Source organism: Palaemon carinicauda, chromosome 18, assembly GCF_036898095.1.
Source record: "Palaemon carinicauda isolate YSFRI2023 chromosome 18, ASM3689809v2, whole genome shotgun sequence".
NCBI lineage: Eukaryota > Metazoa > Arthropoda > Malacostraca > Decapoda > Palaemonidae > Palaemon > Palaemon carinicauda.
The window spans coordinates 38,245,568-38,272,262 of record NC_090742.1 but is presented as its reverse complement, the minus strand read 5'-3'; the positions used below and the strand labels follow the sequence as shown (position 1 = coordinate 38,272,262).

General features: G+C 37.9%; 1 protein-coding gene across 5 annotated transcripts in view; it reads right to left on the bottom strand.

The window, feature by feature from the left end:
• Positions 1–26,695, bottom strand: part of LOC137657050 (glutamate receptor ionotropic, kainate 2-like) — a 229,407-nt gene that overhangs the window by 10,876 nt on the left and 191,836 nt on the right. For all 5 annotated transcript variants that reach the window (XM_068391412.1, XM_068391413.1, XM_068391411.1 and 2 more), the window contains 8 exons: positions 22,128–22,301; positions 20,156–20,361; positions 17,198–17,421; positions 16,326–16,582; positions 15,779–15,975; positions 15,329–15,442; positions 14,056–14,227; positions 11,303–11,580 (listed from right to left, as the gene is read on the bottom strand). In XM_068391412.1, coding sequence (XP_068247513.1) covers positions 11,303–11,580; positions 14,056–14,227; positions 15,329–15,442; positions 15,779–15,975; positions 16,326–16,582; positions 17,198–17,421; positions 20,156–20,361; positions 22,128–22,301 — 1,622 coding nt within the window. The remainder of the gene's footprint in view (positions 1–11,302; positions 11,581–14,055; positions 14,228–15,328; positions 15,443–15,778; positions 15,976–16,325; positions 16,583–17,197; positions 17,422–20,155; positions 20,362–22,127; positions 22,302–26,695) is intronic.

The window sequence follows — 26,695 nt, the reverse complement described above, 5'->3', positions numbered from 1 at the left end:
GGTCTCTGATTCCTGGAAGAGGACTCTGGCACTGTCTTAGCATCCTTTGAGTCCATTTTCGGGGGAAACAGAGATTCTAAGACAAAAGGTCTTGGTATAGCCACCTACTTGGCAAGGAGAGGACTGGGAACTGAAGGTGAAATGGTTTTCTCTTCCTGGGGCCTTTCCGTCAGTGATGGGAGGGGAGAGTTCAAAACTGACTTTTCCCTCTGAGTCTCTCAAGTCGGTGGGTGAGACATCGGTGAGTAGAGGAGATGATGGTTCTACAGGGGAGACCTCTAACCTTGGAGCTCTGAACGGAGTCAGCTTGACCTTGGATGATGGCAGTTCATCATTTACTCCTCTCTTCCTCTTCAGGGGAGAAGCAGTCGTGGTCCATTGTCCTGGGTTGGTCGAAATGGAGGAAGTCCCCAGAGAAACCCCGGGAACTTCAGCAGGTTGCGAAGGAAACATGGGTACGAAGGTTCGAGTCACGGCCCTGACCAAGGCGCTGAACCATAGCTGCTTATTCATGGATGCGCTATCTGACAGTTCCCCTGAAGGGATAGAGGCCAAAGGGTTCTTCTGAGGAGTCTTCATTGCTGATGATGAGGACTTGGGCAATGATGATGACGTTTCCTTTCTAGGCACTGGAACTTTCGGTACCTTAAACCCCTGAAACTTGCCAATTTCCTCCTTCCCCGACGGTCACGCTGTTATGTGTTTGCGGGGAGGGGAATTGGGCGATGGTGAACGGTTGGTGACCACCTTACCTTTCTTTGAAGCAACAGTCAACGCCTTCGATGGCTGCAGGTGGCGATCCTCGGGTGGATGAGCATGGACATTCACCTTTGCGGTCATATGATGAGTGAGTGGCGGCCGCTGACGCGATGGTGAACGTCGAGGAATCTCTTGGTGTGAACTGTAACATTGTTGCTATATATTAATAAATTATTTAAGTTTTTATAGATGTATAAGGTTAAATATAGACTTATTGTTATAAGGTTAAGTGTAGACTTATTGTTTTCCTTCTTTAATAGTTTGTCTTTTCACTGGTGGTTATGTTAGTGTTTATAATGGACTAACGGCTGTTTTATATTTTCAAGTGGTGTGGGTTACGTGGCTGCGCTCCTGCGTGAATGGAGTTTTGGAGGGGCTTTTTGGAGGATGGTTCCTTGGTGTGTTTCTGAGCCTCCAACCTTGAAGGGCACGATAATTGCTGCTGGATCTATATTATTCATCGCCATTGCAGAGCTACGTTGTGAAGCTGTTTAGCTTTTCTAGGATATCCTCGCTCTGCATTAAGGATTTTTATCCTATATATAGTGTACTGCCCTTGGTTCAGTAAAAGCCAAGGGGACCTCTCTGCCCCAAGGTAAAGATTTTGATCATTATATTTGTGTGCCGGGCCCACGACCTGTACTCCTGGGTGGTCTGCATTATTGGAGCATTCAACACCATTGTCTTGGATCCTTGTTTTCTGCCACCTGGAATAAGCCTCCAGCTGGAGAGTTTATTGTCCTCTTTGAGGAGACCCCTAGAAGTGTTTGAGGAATTTGTTAGGGATATTTAGATTGTATTTGTTAGGGTATTCTTACTTTTCGTTTGCCTCCTCCTTTCTGGACCCTCTCCCCTTTTTGTATACTTGTGTTGATGACCTTTCTTTAATTGTGTAATTGTTTTCTTTTACAGGGAGTTTAAGAGTGAGTGTTTATCATTAATTATTGTATTGTTGAGGTTCAGGTGTTATTTCTGTCTGAAACTGGTGTATTAAAATTAAGTATATTTTTGTGGTATTTTCTTTGTCCCCTTGAATTAACTTTGCACTCTTATTGAAATTGTATACTATTCCACCTTTTGTGGACTTAGTATGGTACTTAAGTGAATACTGTTTGATAAGTTTAGTGTTTTTGTGTGGTGGTCAAGCCAGCCATCACAAAATGGCGACCGTGACAGGATCTTTTCGTTCCTAAGTATTCACCGGTGTATGTGCAAAGTAAATTCTTGGGGTTGTTTTTCAGGCAGCATATTTTCACCTCCTCGTGGTTTTTTTTTTCTATATTTAGTATTGTGTGAATAATAGTGGTCATTATGGCTAATGTACTAGAACTCCTTAGCAGAGAGGGGTGGCAAGAAAGGCTTGCAGAGTTGAATAGGGAAGACTTGGAAATTGGAATATGATGTGTCCATAAGAAAGGGTGTATTGCTATTGCACATTTATGATTATGTTAAAACTGTAAAGGCTGGTGGGGAACAAGTGAAACCTGATAAAGCACTGCTGTCTGTAGAAATTTTGGATAGGCAAATTGCTCTGAGGCAGATGGAGTTTGAAATAGAAAAGTTTAAGGCGGAGGAAAGAGAAAAGGAGAGGCAGCATGAGATTGCCATGAAAAACTCAGGTTCCTCTTCTTCCTCTCCCCCTTCCCCAAATAGGTCAGTAACGCCTGCTATTAATTTAGCGCAGGCTCTCAAATTTGTGCCTAAATTTGAGGAAGACAATATTGCAGAGTTTTTTGTATCATTTGAGAGGATTGCAGCAAGGTTGGAGTGGCCCCAAGAGTATTGGACCACTCTTATACAAAGTAAATTGATTGGAAGAGCTCAGAGGGTGTATGTAACTCTGGAGGAGGATCTGTCATCAGATTATGAGTGTGTGAAGGCTATCGTCTTGAAGGCTTATGAGTTAGTCCCTGAAGCCTATAGGCAACACTTCAGGAACTTAGAAAAAAGTAGGGAGCAAACTTTTATTGAATTTGCAAGATCGAAGGAACAATATGCTAGTGATTGGTTCAAGTCCAAGGAAGTGGTAAATTTTGAGAAATTGAAGGAGTTAATGTTGGTGGAGGAGTTCAAGAGGTGTGTTCCGGATAAACTGAAGGTTCACCTCGAAGAGTTAAAACTAGAGACCATTCAGGAGGTAGCCATCGCTAGTGATGAGTATTATTTGTCTCATAAGAGTGAGTTAGGGGGAGTAACAAAAATTGTGAAGTCTGGATGGGGTAAAGTAGGTAGGAATAATAATTCTAACAATAATAATAATAATAATAATGCAGGGATGTTTACTAGAAATAATTATAGAGGTAATGATCAGGGCAATGCCAATACTAATATTAATTTTTCTCCTAACAGGAATAATAAACCTAAGATATATAATCCCGAGAAATTGAAAACATTGACGTGCTTCTTTTGCAATAAGAAGGGGCACGTAAAGAGCATGTGTTATGCGTTTAGAAACTCACACAATGCTAATGTTAGGCCAGTGATGGGTGTGGAAGAGAGGGAGAGAGAACCTACCCCAACAACATCCGCTGATCAATGACTACCTGGTTGTTTTGACAGATATTTGTTCGTCGGTAGTGTCTCTTTCGCCAATTCGTCCGAAAAAAGACGTGTGTGTATTTTGCGTGATACCGGTGCAGCTCAGTCTTTGATATTAAGGAAGGCATTACCTTGCAATTTTGTACCAAAAACTGGGGAATTTGTGTTAATGGCTGGTTTTCCTGATACGGTAAAATCGTATGCCATCGAAAATTTTAATTTAATCTGCCTTTCCTTTGCAGGGAATTTGAAATTGGCCATCGTTGATAAATTTCCGGTTAAAAATGTTGATGTTGTGATAGGGAATGATGTTGCTCTGAAGAATAATACTTGTCCCATACTGATAAACCCTGATAGTGAAGTAGCAGCAGTTACTCGTTCTAGTGCTAGAGTTGTTGACGCTGCAGAGTCAATAATTGATCTAGATTTAAGTAGTTTAGAACGTAGTGATAGCGTAGTTGTAGATCTTGGGATTTTGAAGGACAAACTGAATTGGACTATTGAAGAGCTTATCAAAGCTCAGAAAAAGGATTTTCGGGATCTCCCTATTGAGTCAGGTGAGGTGACTGATATAACCGGTCCCAAATTTAAAATAATTAATATTTTATATAGGTTGACTAGGCCTATGGAGGCTGATAACTTTGATTATGAAATTTTGAAACAGATAATGGTTCCATTTGTTTACAGGAATGAGTTGATATCATTGGCGCATGAAAGTGGTTTGGCCGGACATTTTGGCATTCATAAGACTTCTGGCAAGTTGTTAAGGAATTATTATTGGCCGAAGTTGAAGGCGGACGTAAAGAAGTTTGTCAATAGCTGTGATGTTTGTCAGAAGGTCGGTAAACCTAATCAGCTTATTCCAAAAGCGCCTCTATGTCCTATTCCAGGAGGTCATTATTGATATTGTTGGACCATTACCAAGGACTCGTAGTGTAAATGAATATATTTTGACCATCATGGATAGGATGTCTCGATATCCCGAGGCAATACCACTACGTACGATAAAAAGTGTTAAAATTGTAGATGTACTAATTGACTTTTTTACCAGGTTTGGGATGCCTAAAATTATTCAATCAGATTGTGGTTCTAATTTTGTTAGCAGGTATTTCAGAGATAAAATGGCAGAGTTAAATATAAAACATGTGACCTCTTCTCCATATCATCCAGAAAGTCAGGGAGCTCTGGAGAGATTTCATCAAACCCTGAAATCTATGGTAAAGAAATATTGTTTGATTAATGGTTCTGAATGGGATAAGGAATTACCTTATTTGTTGTTTGCTTTTCGTTCTGTCCCAAGTCAGTCTTTAGGTTTTTCGCCTTTCAGCCTTGTGTTTGGCCATTGTGTTCGAGGTCCTCTTGATGTTGTTCGAGAGTCCTGGGAGGGAGACGTCCCTGAGATCAATTTATTAGATTATGTGTCTAATCTAGGTGATAAGTTAACAAAGGCTTGGAAATTTACAGGTGAAAATTTATTGTGTAGCCAAAAGAGAATGAAGTACTTTTTTGACAGAAGGTCTAAAGCACGTGACTTTGCGGTAGGCGACAAAATTTTGGTTTTGTTACCCATTCCTGGAAATCCATTGAAAGCATCTTTTTCAGGTCCTTGGAAAATTCTGAAAAAAATTAGTGAAGTTAATTATTTAGTAGAGACTCCCGAGAGAAGGAAACCTTTTCAGCTTTGTCACATAAATATGTTGAAGGCTTATATAGAACGGGAGAAAGTCATTCCCGTGGCAACCATAGGGAATGCTGTAGTTTCCGAGAACGATAAACTTTTTTCTTTTTCAGAGTGTGAAAGTATTGATGATAATTATTTTCATGGAAGTGAATGGCGTTCAGATAATAAGAATTCTTTGAAACATTTTTCTGGTATGGTTTCTCATTTAAGTAATGAAGAACAAAAGTCTTTAAAGAAATTGGTATTTAATTACAAGGAATTATTTTCGGATGTACCGGGAAGGACTAATGTCCTTGAACATGACGTGGACGTAGGTAGTGCCACTCCTGTGAAACGAGCGCCTTACAGGTTGTATCCCTTTAAAAATGAGGTTGTAGCGAAGGAAGTTGATTATATGCTAAAACATGACCTAATTGAACCTAGTCAAAGTCCTTGGTCATCACCTGTTGTATTGGTAAAGAAACCCGACGGTGATTTCAGGTTATGTTTTGATTACCGTAAATTGAATGAAGTGCTTAAGTCTGATTGTTACCCATTACCACGAATTGAGGATTGTATTGATCGTATGGGTAAGGCCAAGTACATTAGTAAATTCGATTTGCTGAAAGGTTATTGGCAGGTTCCTCTTTCGAAGCAGGCAAGGGCCCTGTCCGCTCTCGTAACACCCCAGGGACTGTTTCAATGTAAAGTGATGCCATTTGGTATGAAGAACGCGGCTGCCACCTTTCAGAGGTTAATGAATACTTTAGTCTATGGTTTAGAGGGGTGTGTAGTTTATATTGATGATATTGTTATTTATAGTAATGATTGGGAAACTCATTTAAAACGTATTAGGGCACTGTTTGAGGTTTTGAAGAAAGCAGGTTTAGTAATTAATTTAAAGAAAAGTGAATTCGCAAAGGCGAGGGTCGTATATTTGGGTCATGAAGTTGGTAATGGTAAAGTTGCTCCTAAGCAAGCAAATATCGAATGTATTGAAAAAATGTTAATCCCTAAGTGTAGGAGGGATGTCAGAAGATTCCTTGGGTTGGGTGGGTACTACCGAAGGTTTGTTAGAAATTTTTCTGACATCGCCGATCCTTTGACTAATCTCTTAAGAAAGAAGGTAGCTTTTGTCTGGACTGATGAAACACAAAGGGCTTTTGATAATTTAAAAAGAGTATTAATTAATTTCCCTGTCTTAAGAGCTCCTGATTTTGACCTTCCTTTTTCTCTTGCCACGGATGCAAGTGACGTTGGTGTAGGAGCGGTGTTGTTGCAGAATGACGAGCAGGGAGTTTCTCATCCTGTCGCATTCTTTTCAAAAAATTGTCCTCCACCCAACCTAGGTATTCCACTGTCGAGAAAGAGACTCTTGCTTTAGTATTTGCTATTAACCATTTTCAGGTTTATCTCTCCTCCTCAGATACACCTATTAAGGTCTTGACGGATCACAATCCCCTGACCTTCATCAGCAGATACAAAAATAAAAATCAAAGATTGATGAGGTGGAGTCTCATGCTGCAAGAGTGGAATTTAGAATTTTCCCACATCCCAGGAAAAGATAATATTGTTGCCGATTTTCTCTCTCGCAGCGTTGAATATTAGTTGAGTGACAGAGGGCTATGCAGTTATTAAAAGTAGTATCTGTATCATTCTAATTATGGTGTGTGTGCTGTTGAAGTGGGCACGTAGTGAGCAGAAGCAAATGTATATTTCAGATTTATTAATCATGGTTTCTTTACAGAAGACTATAATGTTTTGGGTATAGTATATGGGATCTTTAAGGTTAAAAGGTGAGGGTGATCACCAGTACTTTCTAATGATTGATTAATTAGGTGATCTAAGGTTTTGAGGTGTCAGGTACGATAAGGTTTATAATAAGTTAAGAAAAGGAGATAGGCACTAATCTGGTTATTCTGTATTTTCAGGCTAATAATTACGCTTCATCGATTTTGTTTGTCTGTTTGCGCAGGGGAGTCTTGTGGTGGTCTTCTCTGTGTCGTTTGGTGTGTGTATATGTATTGGACACTATGGTGATAAGTGTGATATATAACACTGAAATAGACAGTGGTTTTTGTGATCAACATTCATTGATAGTGAGTGATGTGTATCCCTGAAAATGAACAGTGTATTGAGTGTGGAAAAGGTTATAGCCTTTGGACTATATTTACAGAATCCGGTTGTTAGTGGAATGACTCTTTATTAAAGTTTATTAACGGTGTGAGTGATGTGAAATTTTCAGGTTGGGTACCTATTTATCGAATGGTGATGTTTTGGCTTTCTGGTTTTGGAAAATTTACTTGTGATTAATATTAGGTTTAAGATTTTTTCTAGTATTGGTTATATATTGCTATCCTTGTGAGCTGTAAACCTTGGTACTTGCCACCCTCTTTCCTTTTGTTTGTCATGTTTTTGCAGTTTGTTTAATAATTATTTTTGAGTGTTGGTTTAATATTTCAAATTTTTGAGTGTTGGTTTAATATTTCAAATTTTTGAGTGTTGGTTTAATATTTCAATATGTGATAGCCTGTATGTTGTAATTCAAATCACTTTAAAAACAAAAAATATTTTGGAATTTTTTTTTTGGTTGGGTGAAGAGGCGTAACATTGTTGCTATATATTAATAAATTATTTAAGTTTTTATAGATGCATAAGGTTAAATATAGACTTATTGTTATAAGGTTAAGTGTAGACTTATTTTTTTCCTTCTTTAATAGTTTGTCTTTTCACTGGTGGTTATGTTAGTGTTTATAATGGACTAACGGCCGTTTTATATTTTCAAGTGGTGTGGGTTACGTGGCTGCGCTCCTGCGTGAATGGAGTTTTGGAGGGGCTTTTTGGAGGATGGTTCCTTGGTGTGTTTCTGAGCCTCCAACCTTGAAGGGCACGATAATTGCTGCTGGATCTATATTATTCATCGTCATTGCAGAGCTACGTTGTGAAGCTGTTTAGCTTTTCTAGGATATCCTCGCTCTGCATTAAGGATTTTTATCCTATATATAGTGTACTGCCCTTGGTTCAGTAAAAGCCAAGGGGACCTCTCTGCCCCAAGGTAAAGATTTTGATCATTATATTTGTGTGCCGGGCCCACGACCTGTACTCCTGGGTGGTCTGCATTATTGGAGCATTCAACACCATTGTCTTGGATCCTTGTTTTCTGCCACCTGGAATAAGCCTCCAGCTGGAGAGTTTATTGTCCTCTTTGAGGAGACCCCTAGAAGTGTTTGAGGAATTTGTTAGGGATATTTAGATTGTATTTGTTAGGGTATTCTTACTTTTCGTTTGCCTCCTCCTTTCTGGACCCTCTCCCCTTTTTGTATGCTTGTGTTGATGACCTTTCTTTAATTGTGTAATTGTTTTCTTTTACAGGGAGTTTAAGAGTGAGTGTTTATCATTAATTATTGTATTGTTGAGGTTCAGGTGTTATTTCTGTCTGAAACTGGTGTATTAAAATTAAGTATATTTTTGTGGTATTTTCTTTGTCCCCTTGAATTGACTTTGCACTCTTATTGAAATTGTATACTATTCCACCTTTTGTGGACTTAGTATGGTACTTAAGTGAATACTGTTTGATAAGTTTAGTGTTTTTGTGTGGTGGTCAAGCCAGCCATCACAGAACGCATTGCCGATCACTGACATGAAGCTGACATTGGTGAACTAACAATGATTGTCAAGCAGGAGTGTTTAAGCATTGACGAGTGCTGCCACGAAATTGCGGGGTCAATGGGTGGTGAGTCGACGATTTACATATCACTGGACCAGGTGGGCTGACGATTCACACTGAGGCGATTCATGCATCGTTGAGCATTTACAATCTGACGGTGACCGACGTGTTTGTCGTTGAGGTGAATGGAGCTTGCGTTCGGTGGAGGAAAGGCTCCAGTCAACAGCCGAAAATTGGCAAGTCTGCAATTGATGAGAAAACGACAGTTTACAAGACATGTGTGAACGCTATCAGGTAGGAGATCGATGTTCCCGACGCTGACGAGTAAACGATTCCGAACAGCTGCAACTGCAGGCGATTGTCGAGCTGGAAGCAGTTCACTCGTAGTAGGCGATTTCCGAAAGGAAGATGGAAGAGTAGCTGGTTGTCAGATTGCAAGTAATTCTCGCGTAGCCGGAGATTTACGAAAGGTTGAACAAGCAGGCGATTGCCGAACTGCAAGCAATTCTTGTGTGGCAGGCAATTTACGAGAGGCTGAAGGAGCAGGTGGTTCACGAGTTGTAAGCTGTGCGTGATGGCTAGGCGATCTACAAACTAATGGGATGGTGGGCAATGCTCACGTTGAAGGTCGATGGTGAACCTGTCGAGCAGGTGAACATCGAGCAAATGCCTAACGAGATGGAGAACACTGCTGAAGAACAACTGCTGGAAGCTCTGGTGGAAAAATGTGACCCTCGTGAGGGGACACATACTCAGGAGGAGATCGAGAATCATCCCTTGAAGGTGATGAGTGAACCAAAGTTTGTTGAGTTAAGGCCGATGACGGGCAGGTTCCTCCGAAGAGGAAGACTGCGGAGGCGAGGATGTGAAAAGGCGTCTCTTAGCCGACGGAGAAGAGGACAACACGGCAAGACCTTCTGCAACCAACCAGACGTCGAACAGCAACCGTTGGGTCAGCAATCTGACCGTCAGCAGGCCTCCGAAGAGGAGTCTCTATGAGTGCCCCTTCACTAGAAAGGGGAACTCTCGCAGGAGAGACAGAGATGATGAAGGGAAGTTCTCCTTCGGAAGGGTGAAACAGAGCCCAACACCTGGGGAGGAAAACTCTCCCTCGGGAGGAAAACTCTCCCTCGGAAGGGAAAGTAATCTAACCCCGGAGGCAGACCTCCAGGCAGTGCTTTTCGTGTTTTCCATCTACATGCCTTGTTCAAGTTGAATGTCTGCATCGAGCGCTATCTGAGAAAACGTAGCCGGAGCTAGTTCCTCGAGGTTAACTTGTTGATTAGGAGCTACCACAGGCACAGGAGAAGAGGAAAGTGATGGTGCAGTGACAGCAGATTCCCCAGGAATGAAAGGCACTGCTCTTCTACATCACCTTTCATAGCTGAACAAAGAAGAACGGCATCGCTAACTGAGGAAAAATAAAACAAATTATGTAACAAAAAACTCCCTCGGGAGGAGAACCTAGTTTGCGGACGGGAAAGGTGCCCACCAAGAGCACAGACACAAAATAAGGACTGCGCACTCCCTTTTCCGGCCAACATCTACGAGAGAAGGAGAGTGGCTGCGTATAAAACTACAACAAAACAAGAAGTATAATTAATTACTTCAGCTGAGAAAAATAACTACACAAGAGAACAACAATCCTCCAGAGAGAAGGGGTTCCCCGCAGAGACGAAGCTGAAAAGTTAAATTACTAGAGTTATAATTTTACTTAATGAATGAATGAGTGAGCGGCAATGACCTTCAGAGAGAGCAGATTCCTTCTAAGAACACGTAGAGGGGAAGGTGACGATAACAGCCGAAATGGAGGAGTATACAAACGATGACGATTCCCCAGCGGTGGTGGCAGCCAGGTTACATGGAAGGCCTTCCGCAAACGGGATGACCAATGTCTAAGGGAGAAAGGTCGGAAGGGAAGGTTCTCCGGACTTGAGAACCTGCCGTACTAAACTGTCACACACACACAGAACATACACTGAAAAGAAAATTACAACTTTTATATAAAAACATTAAGCATGTTTTCATATATATAGAAAAAAAAATCATTAAAAAGACAAAGATTAACGGCAGTCCAAAATAGACGAGGAGGAAGAGCAGTAATAACCACTCTCCATCCGAGCCAAATGCAAAGTGAAGCACAATCACAGGATGGGTAGTTAACCCTAGCTAAATTCTAATGGCTTGTTCTTTCAGCTTCGTCGAAAGTAACACCCCTATAAATAGCGTTGGTTTGTATTCCAGTTACGGAACAAAAATATTTTCGGAAAAGGGTAAAACTTAGAAATACTCTACCGTGACAAAAAAAAGTTTTGATAACGTAAGGCTCTCAATATCTACGAAGTAAATTTTTTTTTTCGTTTCTTAAAATATAGTAAGACTGAAATGCTGCTGAATCATTATAAAAGACTTAAATACTGCTGAATCATTATAAAGATATCAACATAAATTACTAATTGGAAAGAGAATTATGAGAGCTTATATATAAACGCTTTGGAAAATGAAAGATTTATGATAGATAAAAAATATAGTGAAAACAGTTAAACTTAAAATAACAGAAACTTTTCTCTTGACAATTTCATATTTTGTGAATTCCTGTCCATTGTGAGAAAACTCTGCTCTTAACTGAAGTATTGTCTTGAATTGTTATACAAATTAACCAAACTTAAAGCATTTACCTCCAGGAAGCGGAGGTACCGCTGCTGCTGGTTCACCATTACGTCCGCCTGATGTCTTCTGAAGCAGAATCGGCTCGTCAATATCGGTCGGCGCCGATTCGCTCAGAGAATCTGGTGATTTATTCCCCAAGTCGACGGTTAGAAGTCCCGCGTCAGGAATGACATTCTTCAGGGCTCGGGCTGGATCGTTTTCTATCAGATCCTGGAGTATTTCGAAATATGCGGCTCCCCTCATTCGTCTCGCTTCTCTGCTGTCTTCCACGACGCACTCGTCGTACCTGAGAATTGTTAGGTTTGATTAATAGTTTACCTAATGGGAATAGGTTATGACTGTGACTTGTTTCTCAATGATTAAATAAATAATGTAGTAAAACCCTTCGGATATCATCTCAGAAATTTTTATAAAGAAGTATGTGGATGAATATTCTGTAAAACTGTTATTACCAGGATTGACTACTGCAACTCCATCTACTACAATCTACTCAAGTGCAACTTGAGAGGTTACAAAACATGAAAATAAACATAAGAGAAAGACTGATAAAAGGTGTCCCATTCAGGGAAAGGATTACTCCTATACTAATTGAATTACACTGGCTGTCTATTAAAGGCTAGAATAGAGTATAAAATATGTGCAATAACCCATCAAGTTATTAGAACTGGTCGTTCAAATTATCCAAGAGAATTGCTATACATCGTGCAGCCAACGAATCATGTAAACAGAGAATAGTTACTAATGGTTTCAAATTATTGGAGCAAAGATGTATGTTTACTATAGAGCTTTCAAATATGTAGCCCTAAGACCATACAACTAGCTTCACCGGACATACGGCCGACTGACGATATCAAGGCTTTCAAGAAGAAACTGAAAAATTGCTTCTCCTGTAATTGCGTTGATAATGTGGATTTCACTGTAAATCGCAATATGCTGTGTGATACGTGAAATACCTAAGAGTGAATACAGTAAACTGATCTTGTAGGTCCTGTAGTGCATAGGGTTCCCCTGTGTGATACGGCAGGAAAGCAGTCTTAAAATAAAAGTTAAGTAAAGCAGGTTTGTCGTAACTGGCTTGCTCTGGTTAAGAACATCTGTTCTTTGTTCTTATTCCTAAACTATAATACAACTAGTGTATGCGACCCATCCAAATAACGGATAAATACTTAGAAAGATCTGCACAAACGCAACCCCCCTCTTACTAGAGTACGACTACTTCTCCAGACTATTTGCGGGACGGGGAGAGCTGACCGTGACCGATAAGAAATTTATATATATATATACTGTATATATATATATATATATATATATATATATATATATATATATATATATATATATATATACATATATATACATACATATATATATATATATATATATATATATATATATATATGTATATATATATATACATATATATACAGTATATATATATATATATATATATATATATATATATATATATATATATATATATATATATCCACACACTTTCTCTCTATTATATAAGGGAGATAATGAGTAATGGCTATCAACGGTTAAGAATGGGTTGCATTTGATCATACTAATTTCATAAAGAACAATATTACCTAAAAACCTCTATCTCATCGCTGAAGAATCCTTACAGTCAAAGCGTTCGTCACATTTCTTTCCCCATAAGTTCGAAACCAGGCGTGGGAAAGGAGACAGTAGAATTTCATAAACGAATTTTAAAAAGAGGATTTTAGTGAAAATCGGATCCAAAATGAATAAGAAATCAATAACCGATAGTTGCATTAAATGGCGGGAATCGATAAAAGAATGGGGTTAAGACAACCAAATCTTGTAGGTCGTGTAAGGCTAAGACTTTCCATGTTTGACAGGACCAGGAAAAGAGAATTTAAAGCTAATTACGTAAGCTTATTGCTTTGGGGAGGTCTCGGATGAGAAGCAATGAAGTAGCGATAACAATATTAGTTTCCAGGTCGTGTAAGTGATTTATACTGCTTTCCTTTGGGTTGAATAAACGTAATATTGGCATTTCATACGAAGCGGGTCCTTACATCTGTGCAGATTGTGTTTTGATAAAGCTTGATGTTACTACGTTATCTATAAACTTTAATCTTGTAAAATAATACATTCGAGGAAAGTTTCCTGCTTATGTAGCTACAACACAATTCTAGAAAATGTTACTTATAAATTGAGTTTTTTTCTTGTAATGATTACATATGTATTGTGAAGATGCATAAAATATTGCTTTCAATTAACATAACCCTCTTCGCAGCAATACAGTATGAGGTTACGCCTACTCATATCATCAAACTACAATTTTTCAAGAACTGAAGATCAGAGACGATGCCATACCTTTTTTTTTACCCGAAATTTATCGTTTTCATTAGAATCACTTTCATCATCTACGCCTATTGACGCAATGGGCCTTAATCCATAGAGGATTTAGGGGGTCATTTCCTCCACACCCAATGTTCTCCTTACTCCACCAAGTTGCTCATCCGTTTATTAAACTTGGATTGATAAGATATACCGCCTAGGGATGATAATCTGATAATGTGTGTGTTTTTTTTTCTTTCTTTTTAGCGGCATTGCCATATCTACCAGTTTTCTAAAGACCAAGTGACGAGATCACAAATGTGGCACGACTGCTAATCATAAGTCTCAACCCTTTGCAACCGTACCGTAGTACATAAATAGATTCGCGGCGGTATTGGCCATCAAAATAGCATTAGATTCATCAATACGAAAATTTGAAAGCTACATTTACTTGATCACCAATTCGTTGAATTTCCTTTCGCAGAGTTTTGGGTGTCTGTTCATGATAGTGCCCACTTTTCTCCACAGAATCCTGCTGGAATCGAGAATGCTGAAGAGTTTGGGTCTCACTTTCTTGAAAGTTGTTAACAAGATGATTACGTCACTCTCAGGCCAGAAGTTCTCTGTAAAAGATAAAAGAAAATAAACTTGGTGACCTTTTAAGATTAAGTTACAAAAAATCGAAGGAAGGCATTACAAGTTATATCGCAATTATTGCAATTATAATATAACTAGTGTACTCGAGCCGTCAAAAGTGACATCTAAATCTTTACATAGAAATGCACACACAGATTCAACCGTTCTAACGCCCTCCCCCTCCCTAGTGAGAGAGTGTGGTTTTCAGGTGTACCTCTCGGGGTACCCCCTCTCACCAGTGTATGACTATTTCTTCTCCATTCTGAGCGTTACAGGAAAGATATATATATATATATATATATACATACATATATATATATATAAATATATATATATATATATATATATATATATATATATACATTTATATATATATATATATTAATATATATGTATATATATATATATATATATATATATATTAATATATTTATATATATACATATATATATATATATATATATATATATATATATATATATAATATAATATAATATAATATAAAGTCAGACACTTGATCTTTATTATATCGGGGAGATGACCAAAGGGTGAATATTTAAAAAATAAATACCAAAACTAATTGGTTTTACACAAGAGTAACACACTGGAGTAAGAGTAATTGCGATTATTGTTCATGCACAAGGTTTACCGTAATATGTTTTTCAACAAGAGATGGGAGATGAATGACTTCCTAACCTAACATGGCTTTATATGGAAGTCATTCCCATTCTGCTTTTGACTTCACTAATTTTACTCAATCAACTACACTGCTTCCTCGGATACCCGTTATTGGAAGTGCTGAACATCACAATTAGCACGTCGGAAAAGTCTACAGTTAGATATCATCCAGACTAAAATAATGACAGAAAACTTGTTAATTTACAGCTTTACATAAAAATAACCATTTGAATATTTCCACAGTAAAGTTGCCAGAGAAGTCTGTCAAAGAAAAAATGCCGTGTTCCATTTCAGTATTAAGTAATATCAGTTCAAAGTGTGTGTAAAATGTGCACTATTCTATCACTGATTTTTAAAACTACGTTAGGCCTAAATGGTATATACACCTATAAAAATGTGTTTACACTTACTGAACAAAAGTCCCTTTTCTCTGTCATAGACGTATCCTAATGCTTTCAAGCCATCTTCAAATGGCGATGTCATGAGCCTTCTGTCATCAGGGGTAAAAAGTTTGAAATCTGAGTCTGTTTTGGGAGGAAAAAAAATTCTAACTGTAGTTATACCCTACTATAAAACGGATATGAAAATTAAGATCAATATATCCAAGAAAAGAATTAATAAACTCTACTCAAACAATAATTACTTTGAGACTGTTTTTCACGAAATAGTAAGAAAAAGAGATTGACAAAAAAGTTTAGTTGAAAAAAAAAATCAATAAAACAAAAATTCAAAACAATATTCTGAAGAAATAGGAAAACAAAGGCCTATTTTGAAACATCAGATTGTCGAAATATAGGCTACCCTACACCCACAAAAATTCCTTCAAAGAGAAAACAACTGATAACTGGAATAAATCTGACCTTCTAATTGACTGCAACAACGTTCCCCAATGATAAAGCCTATTGAGAGAATTAATCCAATGGCGACAATGAGGAAAGCAGAAGCGATTGTGGATAAGCTCATGGGGCCTGTAGCTGCAGTGGTGCACCAGTTGAAACTGGGATTGTACCTGTCTTTGAACCTGTTCATGATTCCGGAAGATTGCTGTTGAAGGACTCTGAAATTCAGTCATTAATGAGAATCCTTATGCCAAATGGGATGGAATTTAGACTCTACAGTATATCTAGTCACGGCAAAATGTCCCATTATCAAAGACTTTATCAGTAACACATACATCAATATGACGAATATTTCAACTAAAGCAACAAGCCGGGTACTCAGATGCACTATATAGTTACTTTGAGCCATAGTGTGTTTGTTTTTTAAGTAAATAAATCAAAAGGCGCTGCAGAACTTTCATGCATATGGATAAAATCCTCAGTTCAACAATTAAAGGATGAACTGAACAGCTATTCTCAGTTGTCCTGTTTCACAGAACATGTGTAAAAAGCCGCATTTCTCACTTACTGGTAATTGAGCACGAAACTTAGTGGGGAGTTCTTCTGAACAGCCATTCCAACTCCGTACTGGAACAACTTCATTCCGACGGACATGAAGGAACAGTTGTTATTGTTGTGGTACCTGAAGTATTTCTCGTCCGTCAGAAACACGAACTTCTCAGCCAAAACTCTTCGGAAACCTTCCTCTGCTGTCGGCACGATATTGGCCGGATCCTTCTCGATGATCTCTTTCCAAACCCTTTTCAGGGACACGTCAGTGGAATTCTGAGGACAGGAGAGGAATATATGTTTATGTGTACGTTCCATTTATCTGCATTCTTATGTATCATATGTTTATGATTGTGCTGATATAATATATATTTTGGATTTGAATGCGTATTACCCTTCTTTTTGAAAGGCTAAATTTTTGGTTAATATGGAAATTTTATTAAGCAGTATAAGCAAAGTCTGAATCAGGACTCTAGGAACAGTTAAAAAAAAAAAAAAAAAACCGCAATTTTAATAGAAAATCCTCCGTAAAAATATACGGTTCTCAGCCGTATTTCAGTAAAATAAAAGCGACTGTAATTTTACCCTACTTTATTCTTATATTTTACGGGTTGTTGACCGTAATATCACAACTTTACGTCAAAATATCCGTATTCAAAACGATGAAAATCCTGGAATAAACGTTACCAGGCATTTGCCGTTTCTTTAATGCAAATTTTTAACAGTGGAAGATAGTTTAGAGAAGCGTCATTCGTAGAGAAACTGGAAATGTAAATATTAAATACTGCAAACTATAACATTCACTTAACACTCTCTTTCATATAAATTTTCTCAAGGAAGAAATTTTATCAATACATTCCAGTTGAGGAACACAAGAGAGACACTACTCACTCTAAACCTTTCCACTTCAGAATTCCCTCGTTGCAGGCCGAGTTTATAGGTCTCCTTGTATTCGAGTAGACCCACCATGTTATTGAATAGCGGGTCCGTATCAGGGATGGCCAAGAACGCCACAAGATCGCAGGTGTAATACACCAGGACCATCCAGGCAGTCCAAACAGTGGTCAGCAGGAAGATCCTGCGGGGTATCCTTGGCGTTCTCATACAAGACGACACTGCAAAAAATATTAAGATTTTCTTAAATTTATATAGAAATCTCTAGATTTTTTCCAGAAAGTAGTGCAGAGATTTGCAATTACCTTTTACATACTAAAAACTGCTCTGCCAAATTTCTAGCTGATACTTTACACTTATTTTGTAACAAATTAATCATGATTTTGCTGATTTGAAAATTATCTCTTCAGAATTTTCTCCAACGGTTTTGCTTAAGTCTGTGTAACCTGGAAATGTTTCTTACAACGATCCATTAAGGTTTTACACAACTTAGGCATGGAATCGAAATTAGTTTTGCACGGATTTGTGTAGATTGGAAAGGATTTTTTTTTTTTTCAGATATTTGTGAACATTCGAAAAGGTTTTTGCAGGGGTGCTTACAAAGACTTCATATGGCTTTTCATGTATAAAATTGTTGGAAAGTTTCAGAAGAAAATTTTTGTGGCTATTTGTAGGGAAAATTAAAATGGATTGAGTTCGAAATAAAAAATAGTTTCATCATGAATTTGTGTACAGATTAAAAACAGATTTTGTTCCCGAATTCTATCATTATTATTATTACAAACCAAGCTGTAGCCATAACTGGAAAGGCAGAATGCTAAAAGTACAAGAGCCTCCAAAGGAGAGAGACCTCAGTGCCGAAAAGAAACGTTAAAGAAAAAAAAAGATCATAAAAGAGGATATAATGATTATAAAATAAATAAGTTTTTAAACAGATGAAATATGAAATGTTATTGATTTCTACCTGCCATAGAAAAGGGGTTCGCCCCAAGCTTGAAATTCTAAAGTTCCAGAGATTCAATTGTTTGTTTATGAATATCCTTCTACAATCTAATGGCAGACATAACCAAGCTTTAGAATATTGTACAGTTTTGAGTCGTACTGGAGGAGAAAAATAAGACTTAGAGTTAACTATGTGGTTGGTAACACATTCTTGGAAGAGATTAATGCAAAGGTTGACAGTATTAACCCCCCCCCCAAAAAAAAAAAAAAACCACGCACGATGAGATAATTGAACAAAAGGGCCAAATATTATTATTCGGAATATGAATTTAATAAACTTTAAGTTTTTATCCAACAGTTAAGAATGAGAACTAGACGCTGATGCATAGACACGGTTGGATTTGGGCTATATACTGTACCTCGGTGCATGCAGGGACTCATGTGTATCTAGACCTACAGGGTAAGATCTCAAAATTACACTGAGGTAAAAGCTAGAAAAAGCTGGACCGTAAAATGGAAGAAATGAAGCAATAACGGAGGTTAAGTAGAGGTATATAAGCAAGGCCGGCTAGGGGCAGAAGGAACGCTGCAAAGAACCCCAAATCCTAAAATCCACCTCGCGCATTATCCCACTTCGGAAACTCAGACACAGAACAATATTGAAAACATGGCGGAAAAATAGAATTTAAATATTTTCTCAAGTTAGACTTTCTCTATATATTGATTTTTGTATTTTATGCAACTGAGGATGAGAAAGGCCGCATATTCTTCTTAAAAAGGATTTGGCAATCCAGAATTTGAAATAAGCTACTTGTATTTAAAGGCACTTTGTCAATGGAAAGATCTAGTTAGGGGAGAATTCAGTGTCACTGACCTATTTATAATTATTCAGTCTATTTTTTAGGGTTAAATCTCATCCTCCATAATTTGCACCATGCACTAATTTTAGCTGGAATTTTTATAAGGTTTTCGGTGACAACAGTATTACACTCAAGAGATGGATCGATGGCAAGAAAGTGGATAGAGGCAAGTCTCCTAAGACATAAAACAGGGTCTTGCAGTAATTTGGACAGTTTTTAATTCTGAGATTTCTTAAGATAATCAAACCGGTTTTTACAGTTTTATTTTGGGTTTTGTAGAAATAAAGAATTTAAAAAGTAGTTTTTTAGAAAGGAAATGCTAAAAACTTTTAATTATTATAGGAGTACATTAGGTTCTCTTATGAAAAACATGGCAAGGCGACAAAGTTTTTCAAGGAAACCCTTTATTAAAATTGAAATAAAAGAAGGGGAGAAGGTCCCCAAACATAAACTGTGAAGAAGAGAAGATATTAAGTAGGCCTACAAGCAGAATTCTTTAGTGAAGATTGAAAAACTGAAAAGATTTAAAAAATTTCATGGAATAATGTACAACGTAGACTTTGCAAAGATTTGGAAAATGGTTGAGCTGGGATTTGAAATGGTTATTCTCTGAGATATTTGTAATTAATTGTCCATGTATCAGAAATGGCCTTTGCATAGGTTTAAGCCTGTCTTTTTAAACGTCTGAGACCATTTTTCCAAACCATAAACTGGTTTTGTGGTGATATGAAGCAAAGATTTTAATACGTTTTTGTGTATATAATTTTTTTTCCATATTATAAACGTAAAAATAATTTGTCCAAAAACCCCTTTTACATATGAATTCGAGAGTTAGTTTTGCGCAGAACTGAAGCTGCCTTGGAAGAATCACTACTGGCTTCCCAGAGATCTTATAACTACTGTAGTCCTATGTCTTGAGACTCGTCTTTACTGAGATTTGAAACACTTTATTTAGACCGAGGAGGGGGTACAATTTTTAACAAGCCTGAAACTTAATATAAGGAAATTTTAAAGCTAGAGTTTGTCAGACTGGAGGCCTATGTCTTACCATTAAAACGAAGGACACTCAATGGCGCTATTTTCAATTGTCATTTCTGCTGTTACTGAGAATTTATGCACCTGTTACATCTTAATCAACATTTGCAATTCTAACCTTGACGGAGATGAATCGTTATGATATCGAAGGTGGCATCGAAGACAGCTTTAAATCCTTCTTTGCCGCCGAACAGGATGACATGCGAGTACAAGATGCACGTGATGATAATGGCCAGGACGTAGGCATGCCAGGATCTCGGTTGCAAAACGCGACTGAAACTTGTCATAGTCTGGGGTTCCGGTCGCCTGATTATCATATCATAACTGTTAAGTAAAAACAAGAAAATTAGATAATTCATAACTTGAAAGTCTATGACCTGCTTTATTACTACTTTATTAGCTAAGCTACAGCCCTAGTTGGAAAAGCAGGTTGCAACAAACCCTTGGTTCCAACAGGGAAAGCAACCCAGTGCGGAAAGGTAATAGAAATAACGAATAACTTAAGAATTAGGGGAAAAAAAAAAGTAAAGATCAGTAACAACGTTAAATACATAAGTCACATGTACTCTATGAAATGAAACTTAATGTCCACCTCTTTAAAATAAAAGCATTTGCAACAAGTTTGTCCAGAAAATTGAGCTGAGAGTCAGAATCTGAAGACCTGACAGGAGATCAATATTTAAGACGTGTCAGAATGAAAGAATTAAAAGATTTCCCAAAGATAGATTGATCATCGAAAACTCAAAATATTTCTCAATAAGCCATATTTTTTTGCTATTGAAGAAGACTGGATGTGTTTCTCAAAGTAAATTTGCAATCGAGAATCTCACCTAAAATTTTAAGCGAGAGACGTACAGTTAAAAAATCATCAATGAAAATATATGGATGTTGAGGAGCCACTGTCCCTGAATTACTTACATACTTTGAATTTTGTTAGGTTTCAACTTCATACCCCATAATTTGCACCATGAAGTAATTTTTACCAGATCTCTTATTATGGGACTTGACGACCATAGGTCTATGTCCAGGGGATGGAATAGATGCCAAGACAGTAACCTCATCCTTACATGCAACAAGCTTGTTTTAAAGACCTAAACATATATCAAGAGTGTTCAATGATAAAAGTAATGGGCCAAGAATAATACCCTGATGAACACCAGAAATTACAGTACTACAGAGTCAATATAGCACCCATCAACAGCTACCCTTTGCAGTCTATTATTAAAGAATTCAACAATGATGCTAAGAAATGATCCACGTATTTGTTTATGTTTAAAAACAAGGGTATCAAGTAGCTCTAAAATCAAGGTCAATCATGCTAATTTCCTGACCAAAATCAAGAGATTTCTATACAGCACTAGAAATTGTAAGAAGGGCATCACATGGTCTGGGGCCTTTACAAGAGCCCATCTGCAAACAGATGATTGCCTTCTGCATACATATTTAATGTTTTGCCAAAAAGAAGCTAACAAAATTTAGATAACATTGGAGTTTTACAAATTGGGTTGCAATCAGAAGGGCTAGAACATTTTAAATGCTTGATTCACAAATGAAGAAAAGAGGGATTTTTTGATGGAAGGACGCTTTTTATCTCTAAGAAAGGCAAATTTCACGGTACAACTTATTCTATACAATAGGCTCTATTGGCCCTTTTATCAAACTATTGTTTTTGGTACGTATCTAGAATCAAGGAATATATGTCTTGAAAATAAACTCACAGATTTACAACCACAGCAACTATTTTAAAATTTCTTACAAAATATAAAATTGTCTTGGGAGATTCAATGATACATAACATTATTGAACAATTATTTCACCCTATGTAATCATTCCTTCACGAGATTCTTTTACAAAATTCTAATAATAATATTCAGCAGGTTAAAGAATCTCTAACACCTGTACTGAGATTCTTTAGCATGATATTTTTTCAAATTCATCTTTATCAATTCTATCACAAAAAAAAAAGTTTGTTTACTGCACATTACTCCTTCAGCTGTAAATTTCCCTTCGTTTCAATGTATACTTGGGTCAGTCAAAATTCAACAAAATCACATCAGGCTAGATTCACCAACGATAGCAATGGTACTTACGTAATAGTGCCAGAAGATATCACAAAATCAATCTCTTGGGCTCTGTCGTAGGTGTCATCAAGAGGAGCAATGATGACGTCACCCTTACCCATGATCAGTTCTCGTACCAAACCCGTCCAAGAGCCATCCTTTTTGTTTCCAAACTGACGGTCAGGAGCTTGGCGGCAGCTGTACCTGTAGGAGTAAAAAAAGTTGTTATGAATTTACTTGTTGATTGAGAAAAAAATTCAAAAATGTAGCCATGAAGCTTCTCTTTTCCTGTTCTGTAGGAGTGACCTAAGGACAATGTTGAATGTAAATGTGAGAACCAGCACAATCATATGATTGTAGACGTGCTTATTTGGAGAAGCAGGAGGCCTATCATCTTTGGAAGGGTAACAGATTAGATTTGACCTGGAATAACAATACTCATCTGAGAGCTTTTACTCAGAGATTTTATGCTTCAACGGAAAAGAAATACAATTTAACCATAAAAGAAACCCTTTCTGGTACAATCCAGGAACATAAGTGGTGGACTACCATTAAATCTGTGCTCTTTGGTGTAGATGTAACAGTTCTTTATTTATGTAAACGAGATAGCTCTGTCACTCACCGTCAAAAGGAAAAGGCAACCCTTTGGCTGATGTGTTTGACAGTAAGCAGAGTAATGAGAAACTTAATCTTCCTCCTTCCTGTTTTCCTATGGCTGAACTAAATAGTTTAGCTTTGCGATCTCGTGAAATTAAAGCTCCTCTGATGGACCTTGATGCTTATGGAGGTGTGGACCCAAATGGCATTTTTCTTTTGATTTTTTATAAAGATTGCAGATTTCTTAGCTCTAAAGTTATCTGTTATTTTGCGCATGTTAGCAAGAAGAAGAGCATTTAGCACTTGAAGAATTGGTAATGTTACTCCACTATGTAAATGTGTTTGTGGTAACTCAAGTCCAACTGATTACTGCCCTTACATAATTACCACATTATCTAAAGTTTTTGAACGTCTTTGGGCAAAACGTCTTAATAGGTTTGCTGAAGGCAATCATCTGTTCCATAGTTTGCAATTTGGTTTAGGTAAAGGGCTTGGGGCATGTGATGCCCTTCTTACAATATTCCATTCTGTACAGAAATCCCTTGATTGTGGTCAGGAAGTTCGTATGATTGGCCTTGATTTTAGTGCTGCCTTTAACTACAGTAGTACCTCTACATACGATCTTAATTCGTTCCGGGAACTGCTACGTATGTTAAAACGATCGTATGTTGGATCAAATATTCCCATAAGAATACACTGTAATTTGTTTAATTCGTTCCTCAGCCCAAAAACCCATGATAACTCCTTAATAAATTGCTACACCTAATTACACATAACATTAATACAATTGCATAATACAGAAAGATCTAAAAAAAGAATAATAATAAAGAAATAATAAATAAAAAAGGGGTTTTTATTGACACTTTACCTTAGAGACAGGCCAGCGCAGGTGTAAGAATTGCTACGCAGGAGGAGATGGAAGATCAGCAAGGAGGTAGAGATGGTGACTGCGATAACGTACCGTAACTTACTCTAACTTACACTAAGTGAACTTTAACCTAACTTAGCTTATTTTTTTTTCTTCATTTTTATATTTTATAATTTTTTTTAGTTTTTTCTTTATTTCTAATTTGCATCACTTTCACTTGATTCGGTCTTACTTTTCTTTACTTCACTTTCTTTCTCTTCATCACGATCACTAGACCGCTTCGTAGATTTTTTAAAGAAACTATTGAGAGAAAGTTGCTTGGTACAGCTTTTTAGAGTTTTTCTGAAATGAGTTAAACAGACATCATCGAATTGTGAAACTACACGGCAAAACTGAAGTTTCTGTAGGTGATGCTTATCAATGAAAGCAACCACATGTTGATCATATGCTAACATCTGTTTTATTTCAGCCGAACTTAAGATGTGACCTACCTCCTCAATCTCCTCCGACTCACTCAACTGCGCTTGGAACTCACCATGCTGCATGGCTTGCAGCTCCTTGGGTTCCTCAGTGGTGAGCTCTTCATGATGCTCATCGACAAGTTCGGTGATGTCATCTTCATCAACCTCCAGACCCATGGACTTGCCAAGGGATACAATCTCTTCTACGTCTTCTACGGCAAGCACAGGTTCAGGCTCGAGGCCAAAACCTTCAAAATCTCTGGGAGAAACAGCATCAGGCCAAAGCTTCTTCCAAGCTGAATTCAGTGTCTGACGAGTTACTCCCTCCCAAGCCTGATCTATGATCTTTAAGCAGTGCACGATATTGAAATGGCTCCTCCAAAATTCACGCAAAGTTAAGTTGGTGCTTTGCATGACATTAAAGCACTGCTTAAATAAGAGCTTGGTGTAGAGCTTCTTGAAATTAGAGATGACTTGCTGGTCCATTGGCTGAGGATAGGGGTGGCGTTCGGTGGAAGATACAACACTGTGATGAATTTCTACTGGTCGATGATATCATCTTCGAGTCCTGGGGGTTGAGCGGGTGCATTACCCAAACAAAGCAAGCACTTCAAAGGCAAATTCCTCTCCTGATGGTACTTCTTGACAGCAGGGCCGAAAACTAGGTTTACCCATTCAACAAAGATATGCCTAGTGACCCAAGCCTTAGAATTAGCACGCCACAAAACATCAGCATGTCTTTATTAATTCTATGTGCCTAGGGTTTTCGGAATGGTAAACCAATAACGGCTTTATCTTGCAGTCCCCACTGGCGTTGGCACAAAGGGCAAGAGTCAACCGATCCTTCATAGGCTTATGTTCAGGCATTTTCTTCTCTTTGGCGGTAATTTATGTTCGACTAGGCATCTTTTTCCAAAACAGACTGGTTTCATCATAGTTGAAAACTTGCTGCTCTATGTAGCCTTCCTCCTCCACAATCTTTTCGAACTTCTTAACAAAATCGTTAGTAGCCTTGGTGTCCGAACTTGAAGCCTCTCCGTGCCGGACAACTGAATGAATCCTGGTCTGTTTCTTAAATTTCTCGAACCAACCTCGAGACGCCTTGAATTCCTCCGTTGTAGGATTGGTTGAACTCCCTGCGTCACCCCCAGAGCCCGCCGCCTTCAAGTCACAATAGATAGCGCTGGACTTCTCACAAATGATCGTTTCAGTGATCGTATCGCCAACAATCTCTTTGTCCTTTATCCATATCAAAAAAAGGAGTTCCATCTCTTCCAGGGTAGGGCTACGACGTTTAGAAATAATGGTGATCCCCTTTGATGGTTTGACTGCTATAATGGCTACCTTCTGTTTGATGATCGTCGAGATCGTAGACATATTCTGGCCATATTGTTTAGCCAGATCGCTCACACGCTCACTTCGCTCATGTTTTTCTATAATTTCTTGCTTTAATTCTAATGAAAGCATTGACTTCTTCCTTTTCTCACCACTACTACTTCCTGGACCGAAACTAAGCTTTTTAGGACCCTTGATTATACGTAAAATGAAAAAATAAAACGTGAAAAAGGAAGATAAAAAGCACTGTTAAAAACGGAGCGAACAGAGGACAACCACACGATGCACACGAGAACAGAGGACTGATGAAGGTGATGCTCGATGGCGTCCCTCCAACATGCTGCCATCTACCGGCGTAAACAAGAAACTACGATCGACGCTTCGAGAAAATTCTACGCGTATGATCTACGTCGGATGTTAGAGCAAGACTTCGGGTGTCGAGACGAAAATTTGATCGAATTTTACTTCGGGTGTTGGAACAATCGTATGTAAAGACAACCTTATGTAGAGGTCACTGTATGTTAATTATGGGTCGTTTTTTAGCATTATTATTGAATTTTTAAGTGATAGACTGCAAAGAGTTGTTGTTGATGGGCACCATAGTGAGTATAGGAGGGATGTGATATCTGGTGTTCCTCAGGGTAGTGTTCTTGGCCCATTACTTATCATACTATATATTGTACACATGACATGTGGTTTGGCCTAGAAAACATGTTTGTTGCATATGCAGATGATGCTACACTCTTTGCATCAATTCCATCTCCTGAATGTAGATCTGGGGTTGCCTTAATCCCTTAATAGAAATCTAGCTAAAATTAGTGCATGGTGCCAATTATGTTACAGGAAGTTGAATCCTAACAAAACTCAAAGTATGATTATAAGTAGGTCAAGAACAGTGGCTCCTCAACATCCAGATCTCAGTATTGATAATTTTTCTTTAACGCTGTATGACTCTTAAGTTTTTAGGTGTGATTCTCGACAGAAAATTTACTTTTGAGAAACACATTAGGTCTGTGTCTTCTTCAATTGCACAAAAAAATTGGCTTATTGAGAAAGCCTTTTAAGATTTTCGGTGATATATCTATTTTGAAAAAGTGTTTTACAGGTAATTAATTCTTTCATTCTACCTTGTTTCGAGTTTTGCTCTGCTACCTGGTCTTCAGCAGCTGATTCTCATCTTAATTTGTCGGACAGGAACTTACGGTCTATCAAATTTCTTATTCCTGATACAGATATTAATCTCTGGCACCGTCGTTCAATTAGTTCGTTATGCATGTTGCATAAGACTTTTTATAATTCTGATCATCCTTTACATTCAGATCTTCCAAGACAGTTCC